The sequence below is a fragment of the Dendropsophus ebraccatus genome, chromosome 4 (assembly GCF_027789765.1).
Source record: "Dendropsophus ebraccatus isolate aDenEbr1 chromosome 4, aDenEbr1.pat, whole genome shotgun sequence".
In the NCBI taxonomy this organism is placed as follows: domain Eukaryota; kingdom Metazoa; phylum Chordata; class Amphibia; order Anura; family Hylidae; genus Dendropsophus; species Dendropsophus ebraccatus.
The window spans coordinates 85,190,872-85,216,446 of NC_091457.1; the positions used below are offsets into that span (position 1 = coordinate 85,190,872).

At 48.5% G+C, this 25,575-nt stretch overlaps 1 protein-coding gene across 5 annotated transcripts in view; it reads right to left on the reverse strand.

Moving 5' to 3' along the window:
• The window catches only part of TDRD12 (tudor domain containing 12), a 181,804-nt gene extending 157,684 nt beyond the window's left edge, over positions 1-24,120 (reverse strand). For 4 of the 5 annotated variants that reach the window (XM_069966195.1, XM_069966194.1, XM_069966192.1 and 1 more), the window contains exons 1-2: positions 23,871-23,939; positions 2,850-2,919 (exon numbers count right to left, since the gene is read on the reverse strand). In XM_069966195.1, the coding sequence (XP_069822296.1) occupies positions 2,850-2,919; positions 23,871-23,902 (102 nt within the window). In that variant the 5' untranslated portion in view covers positions 23,903-23,939. Of the gene's footprint in view, positions 1-2,849; positions 2,920-23,870; positions 23,940-23,998 lie in introns of those variants that run through there. The other variant, XM_069966193.1, reaches the window with a different exon arrangement.
• Between the last annotated feature and the right edge of the window lie 1,455 nt (positions 24,121-25,575).

A 25,575-nucleotide genomic window follows, 5' to 3' on the forward strand; every position in this document is an offset into this window, starting at 1 on the left:
ATGGCCCATTTTCGTTTTTACGTTTTCGGTTTTTCCTCCTTGTGTTTAAAAGGTCATAGCACTTGCATTTTTCCACCTAGAAACCCACATGACCCCTTATTTCTTGCGTCACTAATTGTACTTTGCAATTACAGGCTGAATTTTTGCATAAAGTACACTGCGAAACCAGAAAAAAATTCAAAGTGTGGTGAAATTGAAAAAAAAAACGCATTTCTTTTATTTGGGGGAAATGTGTTTTTACGCCATTCGCCCTGGGGTAAAACTGACTTGTTATGCATGTTCCTCAAGTCGTTACGATTAAAACGATATGTAACATGTATAACTTATATTGTATCTGATGGCCTGTAAAAAATTCAAACCGTTGTTAACCAATATACATTCCTTAAAATCGCTCCATTCCCAGGCTTATAGCGCTTTTATCCTTTGGTCTATGGGGCTGTGCGAGGTGTCATTTTTTGCGCCATGATGTGATCTTTCTATCGGTACCTTGATTGCGCATATACGACTTTTTGATCGCTTTTTATTACATTTTTTCTGGATTTGATGCGACCAAAAATGCGCAATTTTGCACTTTGGGATTTTTTTGCGCTGACGCCATTTACCGTACGAGATCAGGAATGTGATTAATTAATAGTTCGGGCGATTACGCACGCGGCGATACCAAACATGTTTATTTATTTATTTGTTTACTTTTATTTAAAACCTGGGGAAAGGGGGGTGATTCAGACTTTTATTAGGGGAGGGGGATTTTTACTATTAACAACACGTTTTTTTTTTTTTTTTACACATATACTAGAAGCCCCCCTGGGGGACTTCTAGTATATACACTTTGATCTCTCATAGAGATCTCTGCAGCATAGATATGCTGCAGAGATCCATGAGATCGGCACTCGTTTGCTTTCGGCTGCTGCAGCCGGAAACAAACGAGTGCCGAGCCGAGGACGGCGCCATCTTGGACGCGTCCCCGGCCGGCATCAGTAACGGAGATCGCTCCTCCGGGACAAGGTCCCGGAGGAGCGATCTCCCCCACTAGACACCAGGGAAACGTTGCCTCCGGTAATCGGAGGCAGCTGTCAACTTTGACAGCTGCCTCCGATTAGCTAATTAGCGGGCACGGCGATCGGACCGTGCCCGCTAATAGCGGCGGTCCCGGGCTACACGCGGCACCCGGGATCGCGGCACTTCAAAGCGGGGCCGCCGCGCGGCCCCGCTTTGAAGTGCTAATGAGGACATAGGACGTACCGGTACGTCCTATGTCCTTAAGAGGTTAAAGGGCACTGACCTTTTAAACAAACTTCTGACATGTCATAGGTTTGTATCGATTGAGGTCCAGGTGCTGGAACCCCCATTGTTCGTTAGAATAATGTGTCAGATGTATTCAGCAGTGCACACGCTGCCTCTTCATCTCTGTGTTACTGCTAAAGTACCAGTCAACACAATTATAATGGAGCTCTATGGAACGCCCGGAAATTCCAATCAGAAGTTCAATAGGGCTCAATTATAATTTTGTCAACTGCTACTTTAGCCGTGAGATGGAGATGAAAAGGCAAAGTGCGCTACTGTGCACACCTGCCCATTCATTCTAACGATCAAAGGGAGTCTCAGCGCCTGGACCCCGACCAATACAAACCTCTGACATGTCGCTGTGACATGCCAGAAGTTTGTTTAAATGATAGGTTTCATTTAAAGAAATGGCTTATTTCAAGATGAACTGTTGCATCACTGAAACAGTGGAAACCATATCTAAGGATATGCTGGCAGTTGTCTGGACAGTACTTAAAGGGGTTGTCTGGCATAAACTGTAAAACTAGTCTGTTGCCAGGGCTGCAGGGGACCTATCTGTCCTGCTCTGCTACCGACCACTGTCATCTATTTCACATCATACGGTGACGTGCCGATTTGACATGTCAATTCTTTGGGCAGATGGCGGAATCCATCTGACCATAAAATGGAATCTATGGCATGGGTGGAGATGCGCACGGGCACTGCAGTGGGTTTTCCGCCCAGATTCTGTAGTGTGAATGCACTCTCGGGGTCAATGAAGTGAATGAGTCAGTTGTTCTGCTGGCCAAAAAGAACATATGACCATCACATGATTGATATATGACATGACAGACAGAATCACTAACTCACTATTTAATGTGAACATAAATTATACATGAAGAGAAAGGATGGTCCAAACCTGCCGAGGTTCGGGTTCGTATGAACCCGAACGCTCGGCATCAGATTCCGGCTGTCCGGCCACTCCGTGCAGCGGCTGGATACAGCGGGAGGACCACCTGGAAAACTGGGATACAGCCTATGGCTATGGCTGTATCCCAGTTTTCCAGGCGGTCCTCCCGCTGTATCCACCCTCTCCATGGAGTGGGCAGACAGCGGGAATCATTGCCGAGAGTTCGGGTTCGTACGAACCCGAACTTTGGCAGGTTCGGACCATCCCTAATGAAGAGACAATGACTGCTGCTTCATCGTTTTTATTTAACAGGGAGCCCATAACTGTATGTGTTACACATTGTTCACTGTACAACACATGAGAAGTGTGAGTGGCCAATTACCAAATGGTGCCTCATAAACCACACATTGTGTGTCTCTATTGCTGAACCTCTCTCCTGGGAAAGCACAGCAAATAAAAAGTAATAGACCCTGAACCGCTAACTCGATCCACCAGAGGGGAGGCAGAAAGTCAATCACAATGATACGTGTACAGCATTGGTGCTTCTGTCCCATTGCTCAAGTGATCGTTGGGGTCTCAGCTTTAGATGCCTGCAAGCCAATCACTAACTTAAGCATGACAAACGTTACATGAAAGCACAGTGACACTTTAAGGCGAATGCTTATTGGACATTTACCTGTAGAACTGACAAGCGGTACATGTTTCTGGTACTTTGAGAGGCAATGTGGAAAATATTCGTTACTGATCTGTAACAAAAAGAAAGGATAGGTAGAAGCAATCAGTTACATAAGGTTTAAAGCTGGTCATACAAGGCTGTTTTTTCTCATTTGCACTTAGGAACTGCAGAGAAAAAAAATGCATTTAAAAATCACATGTGAGATGAGCGCTATTCGAGCAGCTCTATACAGGTTCTGCAAACCATACTGCTAGATTCATGATGCCTTAAAATCTTTGAAAAACACCAATAAAAACACCATGGCTCAATGGAAGTTTATGGTCTGCCTTACACACACGGCGTTTTTTGGGGTGGGGTTTTTCTCTCTTCTTTGGCAGCATGCTAAGGGTGTTTTGTGGCGTCTTCTCCAATGGAATTCAATGGGAATGTTCTGGTCATCTCAAAAGCACAATTGCTGTGTGTATAGCTTTTTTTCTGACATTTTTGTACTCTTTTGGTACAGCAACTATGTCACACGATGGCAGAGGAAAAGGAATTTCAGCCAAAACACAAACGCATGAAAAAAATGCCATGTAAGCATTTTTTTTGGAGGCCAGAAAATCACCACAAAAAAACAACAAGTGTGTGAGTATATGCATAAGTAGAAGTGAACATAGGAGATGGCAAACCAACAGTGCATCGGGGAACCTAAGAATGCCCCCAGTGCACCAAAGGAACTCATTGACATATAACCGAACAGGAAGACAGCGGGAGTCAAATGCCGATGGTTCAGTTTTGTATGAACCCAAACCTCATCCTGGTTCACTCATCTCTAGTTTCCATAATTTGTACTACAGATGTTAAGCTAACTGGCCTGTAGTTACTGGGCTCTTCTCTACTATCCTTCTTGTGAATGGGTATAACAATGGCTGCTCTCTAAATCATCTGGAACATCTCCTGTTAGGAGGGATTGGTTATACAGATCTGTCAGGGGTGAAGTAATCACAGATCCGAGATATTTAATCACTTAAGGATGGAACCTTAACTTCCATAAGACCCATAACGCTTTTATTTTTCAATCTACAGGGCCATGTGAGGGCTTGCTGTTTTCAGGAACAGGTGTACTTTATAATGGTGTCTTTCAATCTGCCATAAAATGATTGATGGAATCCCCAAAATATCATCTATGGGGTGAACTTGGGTCAAAAAATGAGATTCTGCAAATTTTGAGGGGAGTTCCTTGTTTACTTAAAACTGACATTATTTCTTTATTCTATAGGTCAGTCTGAACCCAGCGATATGCATGTTTACTAGGTGTTCTAAAAAAGATTTTTTTTTTTGCAAATACACACTTAAAATGGCCCTATTGTGACTTTTATAGCGGTTTTATCTTTTCACCTACGGGGTCGTATGGGGCATCATTTTTTGCACCATGATCAAACCATGATGCGGGAACAATCTTGCTTTATTTTAATAGATCGGACAATACGGTATATAATATGTTAATTAACTTTATTATTTTTGTGTGTTTTATGTATAAAATGGTAAGGGGGTGATTCACTTTTATTGGGGGAGGGGCTTTGGGACACTTTTTACAACTTTTATTGATTTTTTTTTTTTTTTTGGGGGGGGGGGGGGGGAGGGGGGGTACTTTTACATTAATACATTAGACATAGCATAGCAGGGATCAGTGTTTTCTTCTGATAGATCAGAACAGTGAAGACCTGACTGCAGGGAGGAAGGTAAGAGACCTCCGGCAGTCAGGCCATGCAATCGGGACCCCAGCAAGCACGCTGCAGGGGTCCCGATCAGTAAGTGACTGAAGATGCTCCTGTCACACTTAAAGCAGCGATTGTGCCTCGGTCATAGCATTTAAGGGGTTAATGGCAATCGCTGCCGCCCGCTATTAACGGTGAGGGCCTGGCTACAGATAGCAGCCGGTCCTCACCTGCTATCAAGCAAGCTCAGCTTCTGAGCCCGCTCCAAAGCCCAGGACCCTGCCAGGGCGTACATTTACCAAGGTACCAATATGTTTGCGCACACTCATAGGGTGGTGCCAGTTGAACAAAATTGTAATAGAAAAAAGAAATATCAACTGCACACATTTAGATTGCCAAAATTTTGGGGGGGTTAATTTTTGCATTTAGAGTTTGAAACAGTTATCAACACGGGCAGTATGATGCTCAAAGCATGTTTTCAGTATACCGTAATATTGCTGGACGTTTCGGTCAATATGACCCTTATCAACAAGGTATACAAGTTCTATGTACAGAGAATAAACTGTGCTGTAACCTGAGTATGAGTGAGGATGGTAGCCAGAGAGCTGTTAAAACTGTAAATGCAAAAATAAAACCCCAAAAATGATGGCAATCTAAATGTGTGCAGTTGATATTTCTTTTTTCTAGGGCGTACATTTACGTCCTCCTGCACCAAGGCCATACGCCCGTGGTCGTTAAGGGGTTAAGAACCCTGAGGTGGACACAATCTGGACTCACTGCCTTATTCAACTTTAAACGGGCAAGTTCCTCTGCAATGTCAGCCTCTGAATACACTGGTGCTACACCCACACAACTGGAGCCAATACTGGACACTGTGTAAAGGCCCTATTCCACAGGCCGACTGTAAGGAGCAAACAAGCCCCCAGAAGAGTGTCCCCCACACTGTCCCACCAGCTCGGCCCGCCCCCTCCTATGCCGCTATACCAGGACCCAGCCTGGGACAGTGTGGGGGACATTCTCCTGGGGCTTGAATGCCGATCAGGACCCCAGGACAGTATGTTGCTCACTGCTACAGTTTGCAAATGGCAAGAACGCGATCAGCGCTGGGAGCCTGGGCTGAGCTTTACCATCCAGCTCAACCCAGGCTCCCGGTGCTGATCACACTCCTGCCGGCTGCAAACTGTGGCAGTGAGCACCCTATTGTCCTGGGCTCCTGATCGGTTGGGCATGGGCAGCAAGGGAGGGAGCATGCATGGCGGGCTGAGGGGGTTGCTCAGGGCCGCCCACTATGTATATTCATATAAGCATAGTGAACAGCAATGGAGGGGCAGCACGGGAGGGGCGGACTGGGCGGGTCAAGCAAGTGCTCCGGCCCTTGGGGTGACTCCCCAAATGCTCCTAAGCCCATCATTAGCATAGGGGCAATTAGGCAATATTTAAAGAAAGAAAAAGAGAATTGAAGATTCATTACCATTACTGCTGTCATGATGGAAAGAACGTCTGTGGCATATCAGCAGGTTCATTGGGGAGAACATGCTGATAGTGCCGCTTTAATCACCATTTACTTCAATGGAACTGAGTTTCAAACCCCACCCAATCTGGAGACAAGAGTGGGGCAAAGGTTGCCATGTTTTTATAGCACTGGATAACCCTTTTAAGACTATCCCTGACAAACAGTTACCCCACCTCCCCTTTTCTCTGCTCTGTCTTTGCTGTACCGAATATATCCCAATACCTATTTCACAATCATTAGAGTCTTTGAACCAAGTCTCTGTTACAGCAACTAGGTCCAAACCATCCCTAGACATAAGGCCCATCAGTTCCCTAAGCTGTAAGCTTTTAAACACACTGTACAAAGATTACTACCGTATTTCCCCGAAAATAACACATTGCCTTATATTACGTCTTATTTTTAGGGGGATGTCTTATTTCTCTCCCCGAGCTCTCAACCCCGTTAACTCACCAACGTCCAAGGTGTAAGAGAAGACCAGGAGAGTGCAGAGACGTGCAGCGGGTGATGTGTGGCTCACTAAGGCCCAGCAGCTAATTAGGTAAATAGACAGTGGCTACATTCTTGCAGCGGAATGAAAATCCACAGGGAGAATGCAGAGATAGGCCATAACAGTACAGAGTACTGCAGAGGATTTTGCTATGAACTCTGTATGTGTGAATCTACTCTCAATTAGGACAGGATCACACTGCAGTCATAGGCTCTGGGTAAAACCTCTGTCAGCAACTGATCTACAGATCAGATCGCCCATAATGTAACGGATCTGTGGGACCGAGTAAAAATGCTCAAGTACTGTCATAAAATAATTCCCCCCCACCCCACCAGCCCAATAATAATGCCCTCTGTGGCCAGTAATAATGCCCCCTGTAGCTTGATGCAATGCCTCCTGTAACCTGATATGCCCCCTGCAGCCAGGTATGACCAGTACAACCAAGTATGCCCACTGAACCCAGACACACCACTTGTAGTTAGATATGCCCCTTTCAGCTAGGTATGTCACTGGAGCCAGATATGTCCCCTGCAGCCAAATACACTCCTTGCACCCACATATGACATGACATCAGCGAGGTATGTCCTATAAGCAAGATGTGCCCCATGCTGCGTATGTCCTCTGGAAATGCTGTCTGTGCCAAGTTATCCCCCCCTGCAGTCACATATTTTTTGAAACCAGGTATGATTCTTTCAGACGGATTTGTCCCCGGAAGCTGGATATGCCTCTTGCTGTCAGATATTTTCCACAGAGCTGGATATGTCCCCCATCATAGTCAGGTACCTCCCCCCCGATGTAGTCAGGTACCTCCCCCCCATGTAGTCAGGTACCTCCCCCCCATGTAGTCAGGTACCTCCCCCCCCATGTAGTCAGGTACCTCCCCCCCCATGTAGTCAGGTACCTCCCCCCCATGTAAACAGATACCTCCCTCCATGTAAACAGATACCTCCCTCCATGTAAACAGATACCTCCCTCCATGTGGTCAGATACCTCCTCATGTAGCCAGATACATCCTCATGTAGCCAGATACATCCTCCCATGTAGCTAGCTAGCTTCCCCTGCAGCCAAATACCTCCTCCTGTGTAATTAGATACCTATTCCATGTAGTCACATACCTCCTCATGTAGCCAGACACCCCCCTCATGTAGCCAGACACCTCCCTCATGTAGCCAGACACCTCCCTCATGTAGCCAGACACCTCCCTCATGTAGCCAGATACCTCCCCCATGTAGTCACATACCTCCTCCATGTAGTCAGATACCTCCCTCATGTAGCCAGATACCTCCCCATGTAGCCACATACCTCCCCATGTAGCCACATACCTCCCCCATGTAGCCACATACCTCCCCCATGTAGTCACATACCTCCCCCATGTAGTCACATACCTCCCCCATGTAGTCACATACCTCCCCCATGTAGTCACATACCTCCCCCATGTAGCCAGATACCTCCCCCATGTAGCCAGATACCTCCCCCATGTAGCCAGATACCTCCCTCCATGTAGTCAGATACCTCCCTCCATGTAGTCCGATACCTCCCTCCATGTAGTCCGATACCTCCCTCCATGTAGTCCGATAACTCCCTCCATGTAGTCCGATAACTCCCTCCATGTAGTCAGATAACTCCCTCCATGTAGTCAGATAACTCCCTCCATGTAGTCAGATAACTCCCTCCATGTAGTCAGATAACTCCCTCCATGTAGTCAGATAACTCCCTCCATGTAGTCAGATAACTCCCTCCATGTAGTCAGATAACTCCCTCCATGTAGTCAGATAACTCCCTCCATGTAGTCAGATAACTCCCTCCATGTAGTCAGATAACTCCCTCCATGTAGTCAGATAACTCCCTCCATGTAGTCAGATAACTCCCTCCATGTAGTCAGATAACTCCCTCCATGTAGTCAGATAACTCCGTCTTATTTGATCAGAGGAGTCACTTTCCTTTTCCTCTCCATCCCGACCAGGCCTCCATGATTATTTCTTGCAGCAACATTTCATCTGTTCAGAACCTGCCAGACAAACTTTTAAGGGTCCATTTACAAAGAAAGATTATCTGACAGATTATCTGCCAAAGATTTGAAGCCAAAGCCAGAAACAGACTATAAACAGAGATCAGGTCATAAAGGAAAGTCTGAGAGGTCTCCTCTTTTTTAAATCCATTCCTGGCTTTGGCTTCAAATCTTTGGCAGATAATCTGTCAGATAATCTTTCTGTGTAAATGGACCCTTAGGGCCCTATTCCACCGGACGATTATCGTTCAATCGTTCGAATCTAAACGATAATCGTTCGGTTGAAATGCAGTTAACGATTAACAACCGAACGAGAAATCGTTGATCGCTTTATAAGACCTGGACCTATTTTTATCGTTGCTCGCTCGCAAAACATTCGCAAATCGTTCGCATTGAATAAGACATTGTTCGGTCGTTCGCAATAGATACGAACGCTATATCGAATAAATAGCGAAGTAGTAACGATCGCAATTACGATCATAAGTAACGATTATCATTCCATGGAAATGAGCGAACGTTTTCAGGTCTTTCGCAATAGCGGTCGTTTGAGATCGTTAACGATTATGCAAATGATAATCGTCCGGTGGAATAGGGCCCTCAGGCTCTGCAATTTTACAGCATCATCCTTACCTTATTCCACCCTATAGGCTCCCATACAGTAGTAATTGCGCAGTTTGGTTTCATGTGCAGTAAAGTGAGTAGGTATGTGGGTTACCCAGTTTGTAGGATCCCCTGCTGTGCCCCAATATAGTAAGAATGTCCCCTGCTGTGCCCCCCTAGTAATGCCCCGTCCTCATATACTAGAAATGTCCCTACTGTACCCCAACATAGTAAGAATGCCCCCTGATCTGCCCCCATAGTAATGTCCCCTGCCCCGGCCCATAGTTATGTCCCCTGCTCTCTCCCCATAGTAATATCCCCTGCTCCCTCCCCATAGTAATATCCCCTGCCCTGTCCCATAGTAATTTCCCCTGCCCTGCCCCCATAGTAATGTCCCCTGCTCTCTCCCCATAGTAATGTCCCCTGCTCTCTCCCCATAGTAATGTCCCCTGCTCTCTCCCCATAGTAATGTCCCCTGCTCTCTACCCATAGTAATGTCCCCTGCTTTGCCCCCATAGTAATGTCCCCTGTAATGCTCCCATAGTAATGCCCCCATAGTAATGTCCTCTGTAATGCTCCTACAGCCCTCCTCACCTGATCCGGGCTTGAAGGTGGTCTTAATGTCTTCTGCCTCTGAGACGGGGAGTCAGCTCTGCAGTGAGGTCTGAGGGGGTGAAGAGGGGAATAGAGGGAATGGAGAGAGGAGGTGAATGGGGGGTGTCCCCTGCTCTGTCCCCATAGTAATGCCCCCTGTAATGCCCCCATAATAATGCCCCCTGCCCCATAGTAATTTCCCCTGCTCTCTCCCCATAGTAAAGTTCCGTGCTCTGCCCTCGTAGTAATGTCCCAAGCTCTGCCCCATAGTAATGTCCCCTGCTCTGCCCCCGTAGTAATGTCCCGTGCTCTTCCTTCGTAATGTCCCGAGCTCTGCCCCACAGTAATGTCCCCTGCTCCCATAGTAATGTTCCGAGCGCCGCCCCCATAGTAATGTCCCTTGCCCCGTCCCCATAGTAATGTCCCCTGCTTTGCCCCAATAGTAATGTCCCCTGCTCTGCCCCAATAGTAATGTCCCCGCTCTGCCCCAATAGTAATGCCCCTGCTCTGTCCCAATAGTAATGCCCCCTGCTCTGCCCCAATAGTAATGCCCCCTGCTCTGCCCCAAAAGTAATGCCCCCTGCTCTGCCCCAAAAGTAATGCCCCCTGCTCTGCCCCAATAGTAATGCCCCCTGCTCTGCCCCAATAGTAATGCCCCCTGCTCTGCCCCAATAGTAATGCCCCCTGCTCTGCCCCAATAGTAATGCCCCCTGCTCTGCCCCAATAGTAATGCCCCCTGCTCTGAGCCAGGGAGTCGGCTCTGCAGTGAGGTCTGAAGGGGTAAAGAGGGGAATAGAGGGGAGAGAGAAGGTTAAGGGGGGGTGGGAGTGGGGTCTGTGCTTGTCGGCACCACTCCAATGCTGCCGGCAGCACCTGTAGCTGCAGGCGGGCGGGGTCTGTCTGTATCTGCAGGCGGGGGTCCCGGGGGGGGGGGGGGAGAGAGAGATTGAGGGTAGGGGCGGGGTACCCGGGGTCTGTAGACGCCAACGCGGATCGAGGGGGGGGGATAATGGGGGTCCGTAGATGTCGGCGCAGGCTCCAGGTGAGCAGGGGAGATAGCTGCCGGCACCTCGTGCTACTGACTGCCCTGAGTCTCACTGTCCTTCCCCCAGCAGCATCTCCCGTCCCCCACACAGAACACTGCTGGGCTATTGGGGTAGGAGAGAGCAGCAGCGATCGGTGTCGGGACATTGCTGAGTGATAGCAGTGTCCCGGCACCAAAAGTAAAATTTTATTTTTTTTCTCCCCTCCCGCGTACCCCATCAACCTGTGGAGAAAACCTTCCATAGTAATGTCCCCTGCTCTGTCCCCATAGTAATGTCCCCTGTTCTGGCCCCATAGTAATGCCCCCGGCTCTTTCCCCATAGTAATGCCCCCTGCTTTGCCCCCATAGTAATCTCCCCTGCTCTGCCCCCATAGTAATGTCCTCTGCTCTGCCCCACAGTAATGTCCACTGCCCCCATAGTAATGTCCCCTGCTCTTCCCCCATAGTAATGTCCCCTGTAATGCTCCCATAGAACTGTCCTCCACAGTAATGTCCCCCACAGCCCCCCTCACCTGATCCAGGCTTGAATGGGGTCTTAATGTGTTCTGACTCTGAGCCGGGGAGTCGGCTCTGCAGTAGGTATGTCACAATAATAGAATACTCAATACCAATTCGATACTTAGCATATAACCCCCCTATAATAATTAAATATAATGCCCCCAGGTCCGCACTATTACAATGGTACAATATATTTTCACTTTTATTTACAACTTACACTGTACAAATGTTACAAAAGTTAAATTTTTTTGTTTTTTTAAATACACGTGCTTAATATTGCTGTATTCTGATTCTTATAACTTTTTAAATCGTTTAGGCTGTAGGGCTGCCTGAGTCTTTTTTTTTGCACAATGATTTGCAGCTTTGATTGGTACCATGTTTGCATATATGACTTTTTTTGGTGCAAACATTATATACTTTGCGAGATCGGGAAGGTGATAATTTAAATGTGCAATTACGCATGCCATGATGCCAATATTTTCCCCTTTTTTTGTTTTTATTATAGTAGTTGGAGTTAGTAGTAGTGTGGCTCACACACAGTACAGTATGTCGGGGTAGTATTTGTGTGGCTGACCACAGTATAGTATGTTGGGGGTAGTAGTTGTATGACTGACAAACAGTATAGTATGTTGGGGTATTAGTAGCATGGCTCACACACAGTACAGTAAGTTGGGGGTAGTAGTTGTATGGCTGACCACAGTATAGTATGTTGGGGGTAGTAGTTGTATGACTGACAAACAGTATAGTATGTTGGGGTATTAGTAGCATGGCTCACACACAGTACAGTAAGTTGGGGGTAGTAGTTGTATGGCTGACACACTATAGTATGTTGGGGGTAGTAGTTGTATGGCTGACACATAGTATAGTATGTTGGGACAGTAGTTGTATGGCTGACACACAGTATAGTATGATGGGGTAGTAGTAGTGTAGCTGACTCACAGTATAGTATGATGGGGTAGTAGTAGTGTAGCTGACTCACAGTATAGTAGGTTGGGGGTAGTAGTAGTGTAGCTGACTCACAGTATAGTAGGTTGGGGGTAGTAGTAGTGTAGCTGACTCACAGTATAGTAGGTTGGGGGTAGTAGTAGTGTAGCTGACTCACAGTATAGTAGGTTGGGGGTAGTAGTAGTGTAGCTGACTCACAGTATAGTAGGTTGGGGGTAGTAGTAGTGTAGCTGACTCACAGTATAGTAGGTTGGGGGTAGTAGTAGTGTAGCTGACTCACAGTATAGTAGGTTGGGGGTAGTAGTAGTGTAGCTGACTCACAGTATAGTAGGTTGGGGGTAGTAGTAGTGTAGCTGACTCACAGTATAGTAGGTTGGGGGTAGTAGTACGGCAGATGCACAGTATAGTAGGTTGGGGGTAGTAGTACGGCAGATGCACAGTATAGTAGGTGGGGGTAGTAGTACGGCAGATGCACAGTATAGTAGGTTGGGGGTAGTAGTACGGCAGATGCACAGTATAGTAGGTTTGGGGGTAGTAGTACGGCAGATGCACAGTATAGTAGTTGGGGGTAGTAGTACGGCAGATGCACAGTATAGTAGGTTGGGGGTAGTAGTACGGCAGATGCACAGTATAGTAGGTTGGGGGTAGTAGTACGGTAGATGCACAGTATAGTAGGTTGGGGGTAGTAGTATGGTAGATGCACAGTATAGTAGGTTGGGGGTAGTAGTACGGTAGATGCACAGTATAGTAGGTTGGGGGTAGTAGTACGGCAGATGCACAGTATAGTAGGTTGGGGGTAGTAGTACGGCAGATGCACAGTATAGTAGGTTGGGGGGTAGTAGTACGGCAGATGCACAGTATAGTAGGTTGGGGGTAGTAGTACGGCAGATGCACAGTATAGTAGGTTGGGGGTAGTAGTAGTACGGCAGATGCACAGTATAGTAGGTTGGGGGTAGTAGTACGGCAGATGCACAGTATAGTAGGTTGGGGGTAGTAGTAGTACGGCAGATGCACAGTATAGTAGGTTGGGGGTAGTAGTACGGCAGATGCACAGTATAGTAGGTTGGGGGTAGTAGTACGGCAGATGCACAGTATAGTAGGTTGGGGGTAGTAGTACGGCAGATGCACAGTATAGTAGGTTGGGTTAGTAGTACGGTCAGATGCACAGTATAGTAGGTTGGGGGTAGTAGTACGGCAGATGCACAGTATAGTAGGTTGGGGGTAGTAGTACGGCAGATGCACAGTATAGGAGGTGGGGGTAGTAGTACGGCAGATGCACAGTATAGTAGGTTGGGGTAGTAGTACGCAGACTGCCACAGTATAGTAGGTGGGGGTAGTAGTACGGCAGATGCACAGTATAGTAGGTTTGGGTAGTAGTACGGAGATGCACAGTATAGTAGGTTGGGGGTAGTAGTACTGGCAGATGCACAGTATAGTAGGTGGGGGTAGTAGTACTGGCAGATGCACAGTATATGTAGGTTGGGGGTAGTAGTACGGCAGATGCACAGTATAGTAGGTTGGGGGTAGTAGTACGGCAGATGCACAGTATAGTAGGTTGGGGGTAGTAGTATGGTAGATGCACAGTATAGTAGGTTGGGGGTAGTAGTCGGCAGATGCACAGTATAGTAGGTTGGGGGTAGTAGTACGGTAGATGCACAGTATAGTAGGTTGGGGGTAGTAGTACGGCAGATGCACAGTATAGTAGGTTGGGGGTAGTAGTACGGCAGATGCACAGTATAGTAGGTTGGGGGTAGTAGTACGGCAGATGCACAGTATAGTAGGTTGGGGGTAGTAGTACGGTAGATGCACAGTATAGTAGGTTGGGGGTAGTAGTACGGCAGATGCACAGTATAGTAGGTTTGGGGTAGTAGTACGGCAGATGCACAGTATAGTAGGTTGGGGGTAGTAGTATGGTAGATGCACAGTATAGTAGGTTGGGGGGTAGTAGTACGGCAGATGCACAGTATAGTAGGTTGGGGGTAGTAGTACGGCAGATGCACAGTATAGTAGGTTGGGGGTAGTAGTACGGTAGACTATGCACAGTATAGTAGGTTGGGGTAGTAGTACGGCAGATGCACAGTATAGTAGGTTGGGGGTAGTAGTACGGCAGATGCACAGTATAGTAGGTTGGGGGGTAGTAGTACGGCTAGATGCACAGTATAGTAGGTTGGGGGTAGTAGTACGGCAGATGCACAGTATAGTAGGTTGGGGGTAGTAGTACGGCAGATTGCACAGTATAGTAGGTTGGGGGTAGTAGTACGGTAGATGCACAGTATAGTAGGTTGGGGGTAGTAGTACGGCAGATGCACAGTATAGTAGGTTGGGGGTAGTAGTACGGTAGATGCACAGTATAGTAGGTTTGGGGGTAGTAGTACGGTAGATGCACAGTATAGTAGGTTGGGGGTAGTAGTACGGTAGATGCACAGTATAGGTAGGTTGGGGGTAGTAGTACGGTAGATGCACAGTATAGTAGGTTGGGGGTAGTATTACGGTAGATGCACAGTATAGTAGGTTGGGGGTAGTAGTACGGTAGATGCACAGTATAGTAGGTTGGGGTAGTAGTACGGTAGATGCACAGTAAGTAGGGTTGGGGGTAGTAGTACGGTAGATGCACAGTATAGTAGGTTTGGGGGTAGTAGTACGGTAGATGCACAGTATAAGTAGGTTGGGGGTAGTTAGTACTGGTAGATGCACAGTATAGTAGGTTGGGGGTAGTAGTACTGGTAGATGCACAGTATAGTAGGTTGGGGGTAGTAGTATGGTAGATGCACAGTATAGTAGGTTTGGGGTAGTAGTATGGTAGATGCACAGTATAGTAGGTTTGGGGTAGTAGTATGGTAGATGCACAGTATAGTAGGTTGGGTGGTAGTAGTATGGTAGATGCACAGTATAGTAGGTTGGGGGTAGTAGTACGGTAGATGCACAGTATAGTAGGTTGGGGGTAGTAGTATGGTAGATGCACAGTATAGTAGGTTGGGGGTAGTAGTACGGTAGATGCACAGTATAGTAGGTTTGGGGGTAGTAGTATGGTAGATGCACAGTATAGTAGGTTGGGGGTAGTAGTATGGTAGATGCACAGTATAGTAGGTTGGGGGTAGTAGTACGGTAGATGCACAGTATAGTAGGTTGGGGGTAGTAGTACGGTAGATGCACAGTATAGTCGGTTGGGTGGTAGTAGTACGGTAGATGCACAGTTATTAGTAGGTTGGGGGTAGTAGTACGGTAGATGCACAGTATAGTAGGTTGGGGGTAGTAGTACGGTAGATGCACAGTATAGTAGGTGGGGGTAGTAGTACGGTAGATGCACAGTATAGTAGGTTGGGGTAGTAGTACGGTAGATGCACAGTATAGTAGGTTGGGGGTAGTAGTACGGTAGATGCACAGTATAGTAGGTTGGGGGTAGTAGTACGGTAGATGCACAGTATAGTAGGTTGGGGGTAGTAGTACGGTAGATGCACAGTATAGTAGGTTGGGGGTAGTAGTACGGTAGATGCACAGTATAGTAGGTTGGGGGTAGTAGTACGGTAGATGCACAGTATAGTAGGGTGGGGTAGTAGTACGGTAGATGCACAGTATAGTAGGTTGGGGTAGTAGTACGGTAGATGCACATGTATAGTAGTAGTTGGGGGTCAGTAGTACGGTAGATGCACAGTATAGTAGGTTGGGGGTAGTAGTACGGTAGATGCACAGTATAGTAGGTTGGGGTAGTAGTACGGTAGATGCACAGTATAGTAGGCTTGGGGGTAGTAGTACGGTAGATGACAGTTATAGTAGTGTTGGGGGTAGTAGTACGGTAGATGCCACAGTATAGTAGGTTGGGGTTAGTAGTACGGTAGATGCACAGTATAGTAGGTTGGGGGTGTAGCTACGGTAGATGCACAGTATAGTAGGTTGGGGGTAGTAGTACGGTAGATGCACAGTATAGTAGGTTGGGGGTAGTAGTACGGTAGATGCACAGTATAGTAGGTTGGGGGTGTAGTAGTACGGTAGATGCACAGTATAGTAGGTTGGGGGTAGTAGTACGGTAGATGCACAGTATAGTAGGTTGGGCGGGTAGTAGTACGGTAGATGCACAGTATAGTAGGTTGGGGGTAGTAGTACGGTAGATGCACAGTTATAGTAGGGTTGGGGGTAGTAGTACGGTAGATGCACAGTATAGTAGCTGTTGGGGGTAGTAGTACGGTAGATGCACAGTATAGTAGGTTGGGGGTAGTAGTACGGTAGATGCACAGTATAGTAGGTTGGGGGTATTAGTACGGTAGATGCACAGTATAGTAGGTTGGGGGTAGTAGTACGGTAGATGCACAGTATAGTAGGTTAGGTGGGTAGTAGTACGGTAGATGCACAGTATAGTAGGCTTGGGGGTAGTAGTACGGTAGATGCACAGTATAGTAGGTTGGGGTAGTAGTACGGTAGTATGCCAGTCTAGTAGGTTGGGTAGTGTAGTAGTACGGTAGATGCACAGTATAGTAGGGTGTGGGGGTAGTAGTACGGTAGATGCAGGGCAGTATAGTAGGATTGGGGCGGCGGTAGTAGTACGGTAGATGCACAGTATAGTAGGTTGGGGGTAGTAGTACGGTAGATGCACAGTATAGTAGGTTGGGGGTAGTTAGTACGGTAGATGCCACAGTATAGTAGGTTGGGGTAGTAGTACGGTAGATGCACAGTATAGTAGGTTGGGGGTAGTAGTACGGTAGATGCACAGTATAGTAGGTTGGGGGTAGTAGTACGGTAGATGCACAGTATAGTAGGTTGGGGGTAGTAGTACGGTAGATGCACAGTATAGTAGGTTGGGGGTAGTAGTACGGTAGATGCCACAGTATAGTAGGTTGGGGGTAGTAGTACGGTAGATGTACAGTATAGTAGGTTGGGGGTTAGTAGTACGGTAGATGCACAGTATAGTAGGTTGGGGGTAGTAGTACGGTAGATGCACAGTATAGTAGGTTGGGGGTAGTAGTACGGTAGATGCACGTATAGTAGGTTTGGGGGTAGTAGTACGGTAGATGCACAGTATAGTAGGTGGGGTAGTAGTACGGTAGATGCACAGTATAGTAGGTTGGGGGTAGTAGTACGGTAGATGCACAGTATAGTAGGTTGGGGTAGTAGTACGGGTAGATGCACAGTATAGTAGGTTGGGGGTAGTAGTACGGTAGATGCACAGTATAGTAGGTTGGGGGGTAGTAGTACGGTAGATGCACAGTATAGTAGGTTGGGGGTAGTAGTACGGTAGATGCACAGTATAGTAGGTTGGGGGTAGTAGTACGGTAGATGCACAGTATAGTAGGTTGGGGGTAGTAGTACGGTAGATGCACAGTATAGTAGGTTGGGGGTAGTAGTACGGTAGATGCCACAGTATAGTAGGTTGGGGGTAGTAGTACGGTATTGATTGCACAGTATAGTAGGGTGGGGGTAGTAGTACGGTAGATTGCACAGTATAGTAGGTTGGGGGTAGTAGTACGGTAGATGCACAGTATAGTAGGTTGGGGGTAGTAGTACGGTAGATGCACAGCAATAGTAGGTTGGGGGTAGTAGGACGGTAGATGCACAGTATAGTAGGTTGGGGGTAGTAGTACGGTAGATGCACAGTATAGTAGGTTGGGGGTAGTAGTACGGTAGATGCACAGTATAGTAGGTTGGGGGTAGTAGTACGGTAGATGCACAGTATAGTAGGTTGGGGGTAGTAGTATGGTAGATGCACAGTATAGTAGGTTGGGGGTAGTAGTATGGTAGATGCACAGTATAGTAGGTTGGGGGTAGTAGTATGGTAGATGCACAGTATAGTAGGTTGGGGGTAGGAGTATGGTAGATGGCACAGTATAGTAGGTTGGGGGTAGTAGTATGGGTAGATGCACAGTATAGTAGGTTGGGGTAGTAGTATGGTAGATGCACAGTTATAGTAGGTTGGGGGTAGTAGTATGGTAGATGCACAGTATAGTAGGTTGGGGGTAGATAGTAGTATGGTAGATGCACAGTATAGTAGGTTGGGGGTAGTAGTACTGGTAGATGCACAGTATAGTAGTTGGGGGGTAGTAGTATGGTAGATGCACAGTATATGTAGGCTTGGGGGTAGTAGTATGGTAGATGCACAGGATAGTAGGTTGGGGGTAGTAGTATGGTAGATGCACAGTATAGTAGGTTGGGGGTAGTAGTATGGTAGATGCACAGTATAGTAGGTTGGGGGTAGTAGTATGGTAGATGCACAGTATAGTAGGTTGGGGGTAGTAGTATGGTAGATGCACAGTATAGTAGGTTGGGGGTAGTAGTATGGTAGATGCACAGTATAGTAGGTTGGGGGGTAGTAGTATGGTAGATGCACAGTATAGTAGGTTGGGGGTAGTAGTATGGTAGATGCACAGTATAGTAGGTTGGGGGTAGTAGTATGGTAGATGCACAGTATAGTAGGTTGGGGGTAGTAGTATGGTAGATGCACAGTATAGTAGGTTGGGGGTAGTATGGTAGATGCACAGTATAGTAGGGTGGGGTAGTAGAGGTAGATGCACAGTATAGTAGGTTGGGGGTAGTAGTATGGTAGATGCACAGTATAGTAGGTTGGGGGTAGTAGTAGGGCTGGGCGATTAATCGAATTAATTCGATTAATCGCCCAGACAGTTAGAATCGATTTGATTTTTTGTGAAAATCGTAAATTCGATTTTCACAAAAATATCATTGCGGGCGGCGTCGTGGTAAAGTGTCGGGTCCGGAGAGAGTTGCAGGACGGCGCGGTGAGTGCAGTGGCCGGCAGTCAGGAGAGATGTGGTATCGGCGGCTCCAGCCTCTTCACAGAGCCGCGGCTGACCTCTCCCGCCCCTTACACGTTAGTGCCGCGCTGAGCTGCGTCCCGCTCTCTTCCTGTCACACGTGCAGGTCCCGTTTCTGTGGAGGAGGCGGCAGGGATCGCAGCAGAAGGAGAGAACGTCGCTGCCGCTGTACAGCTCCAGGACCCGCAGCGACGTTCTCTCCTTCTGCTGCGATCCCTGCCGCCTCCTCCACATAACGGGACCTGCACGTGGACAGGAAGAGAGCGGGACGCAGCTCAGCGCGGCACTAACGTGTAAGGGGCGGGAGAGGTCAGCCGCGGCTCTCTGAAAGAGGCTGGAGCCGCCTGGTACCACATCTCTCCTGACTGCGGCCCCTGCACCTCACCGCGCAGTCCTGACACTTTACCACGCCTGCCCTAGTCCCCCTCAGCTGCCCCATACCCCCTCAGTGTCCCCTCAGCTGCCCCATACCCCCTCAGTGTCCCCTCAGCTGCCCCATACCCCCTCAGCTGCCCCATACCCCCTCAGTGTCCCCTCAGCTGCCCCATACCCCTCAGTGACCCCCAGCCGGCTTCATATCCCTCAGTGACCCCCAGCCTGCCCCATACCCCACAGTGACCCCCAGCCTGCCCCATACCCCTCAGTGACCCCAGCCTGCCTCATACCCCTCAGTGACCCCCAGCCTGCCCCATACCCCTCAGTGTCCCCTCAGCTGCCCCATACCCCTCAGTGACCCCCAGCCTGCCCCATACCCCTCAGTGACCCCCAGCCTGCCTCATACCCCTCAGTGACCCCCAGCCTGCCCCATACCCCTCAGTGACCCTTAGCCTGCCCCATACCCTCAGTGACCCTTAGCCTGCCCATACCCCTCAGTGACCCCCAGCCTGCCCCATACCCCTCAGTGACCCCCAGCCTGCCTCATACCCCTCAGTGACCCCCAGCCTGCCTCATACCCCTCAGTGACCCCCAGCCTGCCTCATACCCCTCAGTGACCCCCCAGCCTGCCTCATACCCCTCAGTGACCCCCAGCCTGCCTCATACCCCTCAGTGACCCCCAGCCTGCCCCATACCCCTCAGTGACCCTTAGCCTGCTTCATACCCCTCAGTGACCCCCAGCCTGCCTCATACCCCTCAGTGACCCCCAGCCTGCCCATTCCCACTCAGTGACCCCCAGTCCACCCCATACCCCCTCAGTAGTACTACTACACCCATCATCTATACCTGTACTACTACCACACTCCTCATCTTTACCTGTACTATTACACCCCTTATCCACTATACCCTCACTACTACTCCCTACCTAGATGAAGGCACAAAGAAGATCTCCTATACTATATGGGGGCACAGAGTACATAGGGCACATATTTGGGAAAACTACTTATATGGGGCACACAATGTGTTTGTCTACTACATGGGGGCACAGGAGGAGCACTGTTACACTGGGACACAATATAGTTGTCTCAAACGTCAATAAAATCGTATCTGATGCTGCAGGGAGAAAAATGTCCTATTTATTTAGCAAAAACAAAAAAATCGAGATTTAAATCGAGAATCGTCCAAAATTTTTTAAAAATCGAGATTTTATTTTTTGGCCATATCGCCCAGCCCTAGGTAGTAGTATGGTAGATGCACAGTATAGTAGGTTAGGGGTAGTAGTATGGTAGATGCACAGTATAGTAGGTTGGGGGTAGTAGTATGGTAGATGCACAGTATAGTAGGTTGGGGGTAGTAGTATGGTAGATGCACAGTATAGTAGGTTGGGGGTAGTAGTATGGTAGATGCACAGTATAGTAGGTTGGGGGTAGTAGTATGGTAGATGCACAGTATAGTAGGTTGGGGGTAGTAGTATGGTAGATGCACAGTATAGTAGGTTGGGGGTAGTAGTATGGTAGGATGCCACAGTATAGTAGGTTGGGGTTAGTATTATGGTAGATGCACAGTATAGTAGGTTGGGGGTAGTAATATGGTAGATGCACAGTATAGTAGGTTGGGGGTAGTAGTATGGTAGATGCACAGTATAGTAGGTTGGGGGTAGTAGTATGGTAGATGCACAGTATAGTAGGTTGGGGGTAGTAGTATGGTAGATGCACAGTATAGTAGGTTGGGGGTAGTAGTATGGTAGATGCACAGTATAGTAGGTTGGGGGTAGTAGTATGGTAGATGCACAGTATAGTAGGTTGGGGGTAGTAGTATGGTAGATGCACAGTATAGTAGGTTGGGGGTAGTAGTATGGTAGATGCACAGTATAGTAGGTTGGGGGTAGTAGTATGGTAGATGCAACAGTATAGTAGGTTGGGGGTAGTAGTATGGTAGATGCACAGTATAGTAGGTTGGGGGTAGTAGTATGGTAGATGCACAGTATAGTATGTTGGGGGTAGTAGTATGGTAGATGCACAGTATAGTATGTTGGGGTAGTAGTAGTACGGTAGATGCACAGTATAGTATGTTGGGGTAGTAGTAGTACAGCAGATGCACAGTATAGTAGGTTGGGGGTAGTAGTATGGTAGATGCACAGTATAGTATGTTAGGGGTTGTAGTAGTAGTATGGCTGACACATAATATTAGTATAGTATATTGGGGATAGCAGTTGTATGGCTGACACACAGCTATACAACTACTACCCACAACATGCTATACTAGTTTTATGTGTTAGCCATACAACTACTATCCCCAACATACTATACTAGTGCTGACCCAGCACTAGTATAGTACATAGGGGATAGTAATAGTTGTAGTGGAGCAGAACCTTCACCTCCTGCTCCATGCTGCCCGCTGCATCACTCCCCCTCCTTGCTGCGCTGTGACTCCTGGCCCCCGCACACAGGCCACAACCTCCTCACTACAGGACAATCTCTAAAGCCATCGGCTGCTGCGTACGGAGCGGCTCGGATGCTGATGACACATGACAGCGGCATCTACACAGTTAAATAGCCGGTCTAACTGTGTAGATGCCGCTGTCAAGTGTCAGCAGCATTGGAGCCGCTCCGTACGCAGCAGCCAATGGCTTTAGAGATTGTCCTGTAGTGAGGAGGCTGAGGCCTGTGTGCGGGGGCCGGGAGTCATAACAGTGCATAGCCCAGTATGAATACCGCTCCATAGTGACAATGGCATGCCATACCCGGGCAGCCCCCGCAAGTTGCAGAGCAGAGATCGGCCAGTGGGTAGTGTGGGGAGCGCGGGGGAGCACACAGAACACGGCCGGCGCTCAGCTAGCCGCCGACCATGTTCTCTGCACTATACTCTATGTTAAAGTGACTGTACCACCAGGCCCAGGCTGAAGCACTGGAGGCGGGCCGACCCACCCTTAGTGGGAGGAAACCCTAGCTCCTCTATGATAGGGTTCCATTGATTCTAATAGAGTCACGTCATGGAGGGGCTGGAGTTTCTTCCCACTAAGGGTGGGTCGGCCGCCTTCAGTGCTTCAGCCTGGGCCTGGTGGTACGGTCACTTTTTAAGTTGCATTATTGCACATCTTAACTAGAAATGAGTGAACTGTTCGGACTTTTGGTCCGAAAGCAGTTAGCTCTCTCGTCATGCCTGTGATCCCGGCCGCATAGTTGCGCTCCTGGGAATATGCAGCCAGGATATTCCAGGGAATCAATATTGAAATCCCTGGAATATCCTGGACGCATTTTCGGGCGATCGCACCTATGCGGCCTGGATCACAGGCATGACGAGAGAGGGAACTGCTTTCGGACCAGAAGTCCGTTTATGGCCTTATGCACACGTTCAGTATTTTTTTCTGGTCCTGAAACAACCTGTGAGAAATTGCGGATTGGACATCCGTATTTCCGTAATTCCATTTTTTTACTATTCATTGCTTTTCAATGCACTTCATCCGGATTTTTTTGCGGAAATACGGATGCCAACATGTTACAATCCGTAAACAATCCGTAACCAATTGATTTCAATGAGAGGATCCGCAAAAAAAAAATGGGTCCGCACCAGGACATGTCCTTTTTTTTTTACGGATTGATTTTCATCCATTTCTGCTACTGATCGTGTGAATAGCCCAATTGACTTCAATGTGCACTAACTCGGATACGGAAATACGGATCCGTAAATTACGGAACGTGTGAATAAGGCCTCTCTCTAATCTTAACATTAAGTATCGATACCAGGAAATCCTGGTACCGAACCATTATTTTGCCCCGAATATCGATAGTAGTATTGATATTTCGGTGCATCACTACTTTGCAGTGAGGTCTGAGGGGGTGAAAGGGGAATGGAGGCGAGAGGGGAGGTGAAGGGGGGGGTGAGAGTGGGGTCTGTGCTTGTCGGCACCGCTCCAATGCTGCCAGCAGCACCTGTAGCTGCGGGCGTCTTGATCTGCTGGCGCAGGGTGCAGGTCTGGGGGGGTCCGTATCTGCTGGCGCAGGGTGCAGGTCTGGGGGGGTCCGTATCTGCAGGCGATGGGTGCAGGTCCGGGGGGGGGGGGGGGGAGGAGTCCGTATCTGCAGGCGATCGGTGTAGGTCCTGGGGGGGGGGGGGGTCCGTATCTGCAGGCGATGGGTGCAGGTCCTGGGGGGGTGGGGGCCAACCGTATCTGCAGGCGATGGGTGCAGGTCCAGGGGGGGGGGGGTCCGTATCTGCAGGCGATGGTTGCAGGTCCAGGGGGGGGGGGGTCCGTATCTGCAGGCGATGGGTGCAGGTCCAGGGGGGGGGGGGGGTCCGTAGATGTCGGCGCGGGCTCCAGAAGAGCTACTGCCCTGAGTCTCACTGTCCTTCCCCCAGCAGCATCTCCCGCCCCCCACACAGAACGCTGCTGGGGTAGGAGGAGAGAGCAGCGGCGGTGATCGGTGCCGGGACATTGCTGAGTGATAGCAGTGTCCCGGCACCAAAGGTAAAACTTTATTTTTTCACCCCTCCCGTGTACCTCTTCAACCTGCCATAGACTACGTCAGCCATCTCCCCGGTTATATACCATAGACTACGTCAGCCATCTCCCCGGTAATATACCATAGACTACGTCAGCCATCTCCCCGGTTATGTACCACACACTACCTCACTCGGTGTCTGCAGCGCTGCGCAGCAGTTGCGTCTCCCGCTGCGAGGATCACGTTAGGGAAGCGCCACAGCGATCACTTCCGGTTACGCAGGGCTTCCTGCCCCTGCGGAAAAGTGCACGGGCTTATCGCACGGGGCTATAGGGAGAAATACGGCAGGCGCCACGGAGCGGCAGCCATATTACTGTAGCCAGACCCATAGTGCTGAACACACTGATCTGGATACTCATGGCCGAACAATGCGCTGATTATGTAACAGGGAAGCGGTTACTCCGGGCCACCAGCCTGCAACAACAAAATAATCAGTGACCTCACGGGTTGCTATGGGGAACACTAACAGCAAGGTTATCTTTTAGGTACAAAACGTGTTTACTAATGCAGAATTTTATTATAGGGTGCGTTCACGTACAGGATCCGCAGCAGATTTCATCTAAATAATTGAACACAGCAACAAATCTGCATCATCAGCGGCAGCGATTGGGCATGCGGGGGTTTAAGGGGGCTGTAAGCTGCTGGCGGCGGTGCAGGGGTTAAAGGGGCTGGGTCCCATGCAGGCAGCGGATCCGCTGCATGTATGGGACCCATTGAGCTTCACAGTACAGGATCCACAGCTGATTTCGCTGCAAACTTGCAGCATGAAAATCCACTGCAGATCCTGTAGGTGTGAAGGCACCCTTAAAGGGGTACTCCAGCGTGGGGGCACTTTTGCGCTGGGACCAGGGACGAGGTGGCCGAGGAAAAAGACGTCCACTAACCTCCCCGGTTCCAGCGGCGGGTCCCGCATCTCGGCACTCAGGTGCCCGATTCCCGGCCGCTTCCGGGTGTCTGACGCGGGCCCGAGACGTGACATCTCAGGTCCACTCAGCCAGTGAAGGAGGCGCCGATTACCTGGGTGAGTGTGCTGATGTCTTTTGAGCAAACACACCTGTATGATGGGGGTGGAACAGTCCGTCTAGTAGGAGAGTTATGATTGGTTTGGAGCTAAGTGTGGGGATGATTATCAACTGTACAGCGAGTATGTGATTGGTGTGTGGACATATAAAATAGGCAAGTAACCTGACTACCACTACCCTTGATAAAGCTTGTGTAGCAAAACGCAGCGTTGGGTGAGTGGTCTTACCAGGCAGAACATCTCCCTACCTGGAGGTTTAAGTATACTCCTTGTTTGATTGTTTTGTACATTAACTTTTCCTTAATTTCTTGTACACTTTTGTATACATTTTTTTTCACGTTCTGTCAACACTTATCTGCACTTGCAGTGTGTGTGTGTATATATATATATATATATATATATATATATATATATATATATACAGTTATCATGTATTGAAGCACTTTGGAGTATCCTGTTTACCAATATTTGCTTACCTCCGTACTTTCTGGGGTTGAATGACATATTAAAGGGGTAGTGCGGCACTAAGAAATTATTCACAGAATAACACACATTACAAAGTTATACAACTTTGTAATGTATGTTATGTCTGTAAATCGCCCCCTTCCCCGTGTCCCCCCACCCGTGTACCCGGAAGTGTGGTGCATTATACATTACCTGATCCGTGTCGCGCCTGTCCGCCA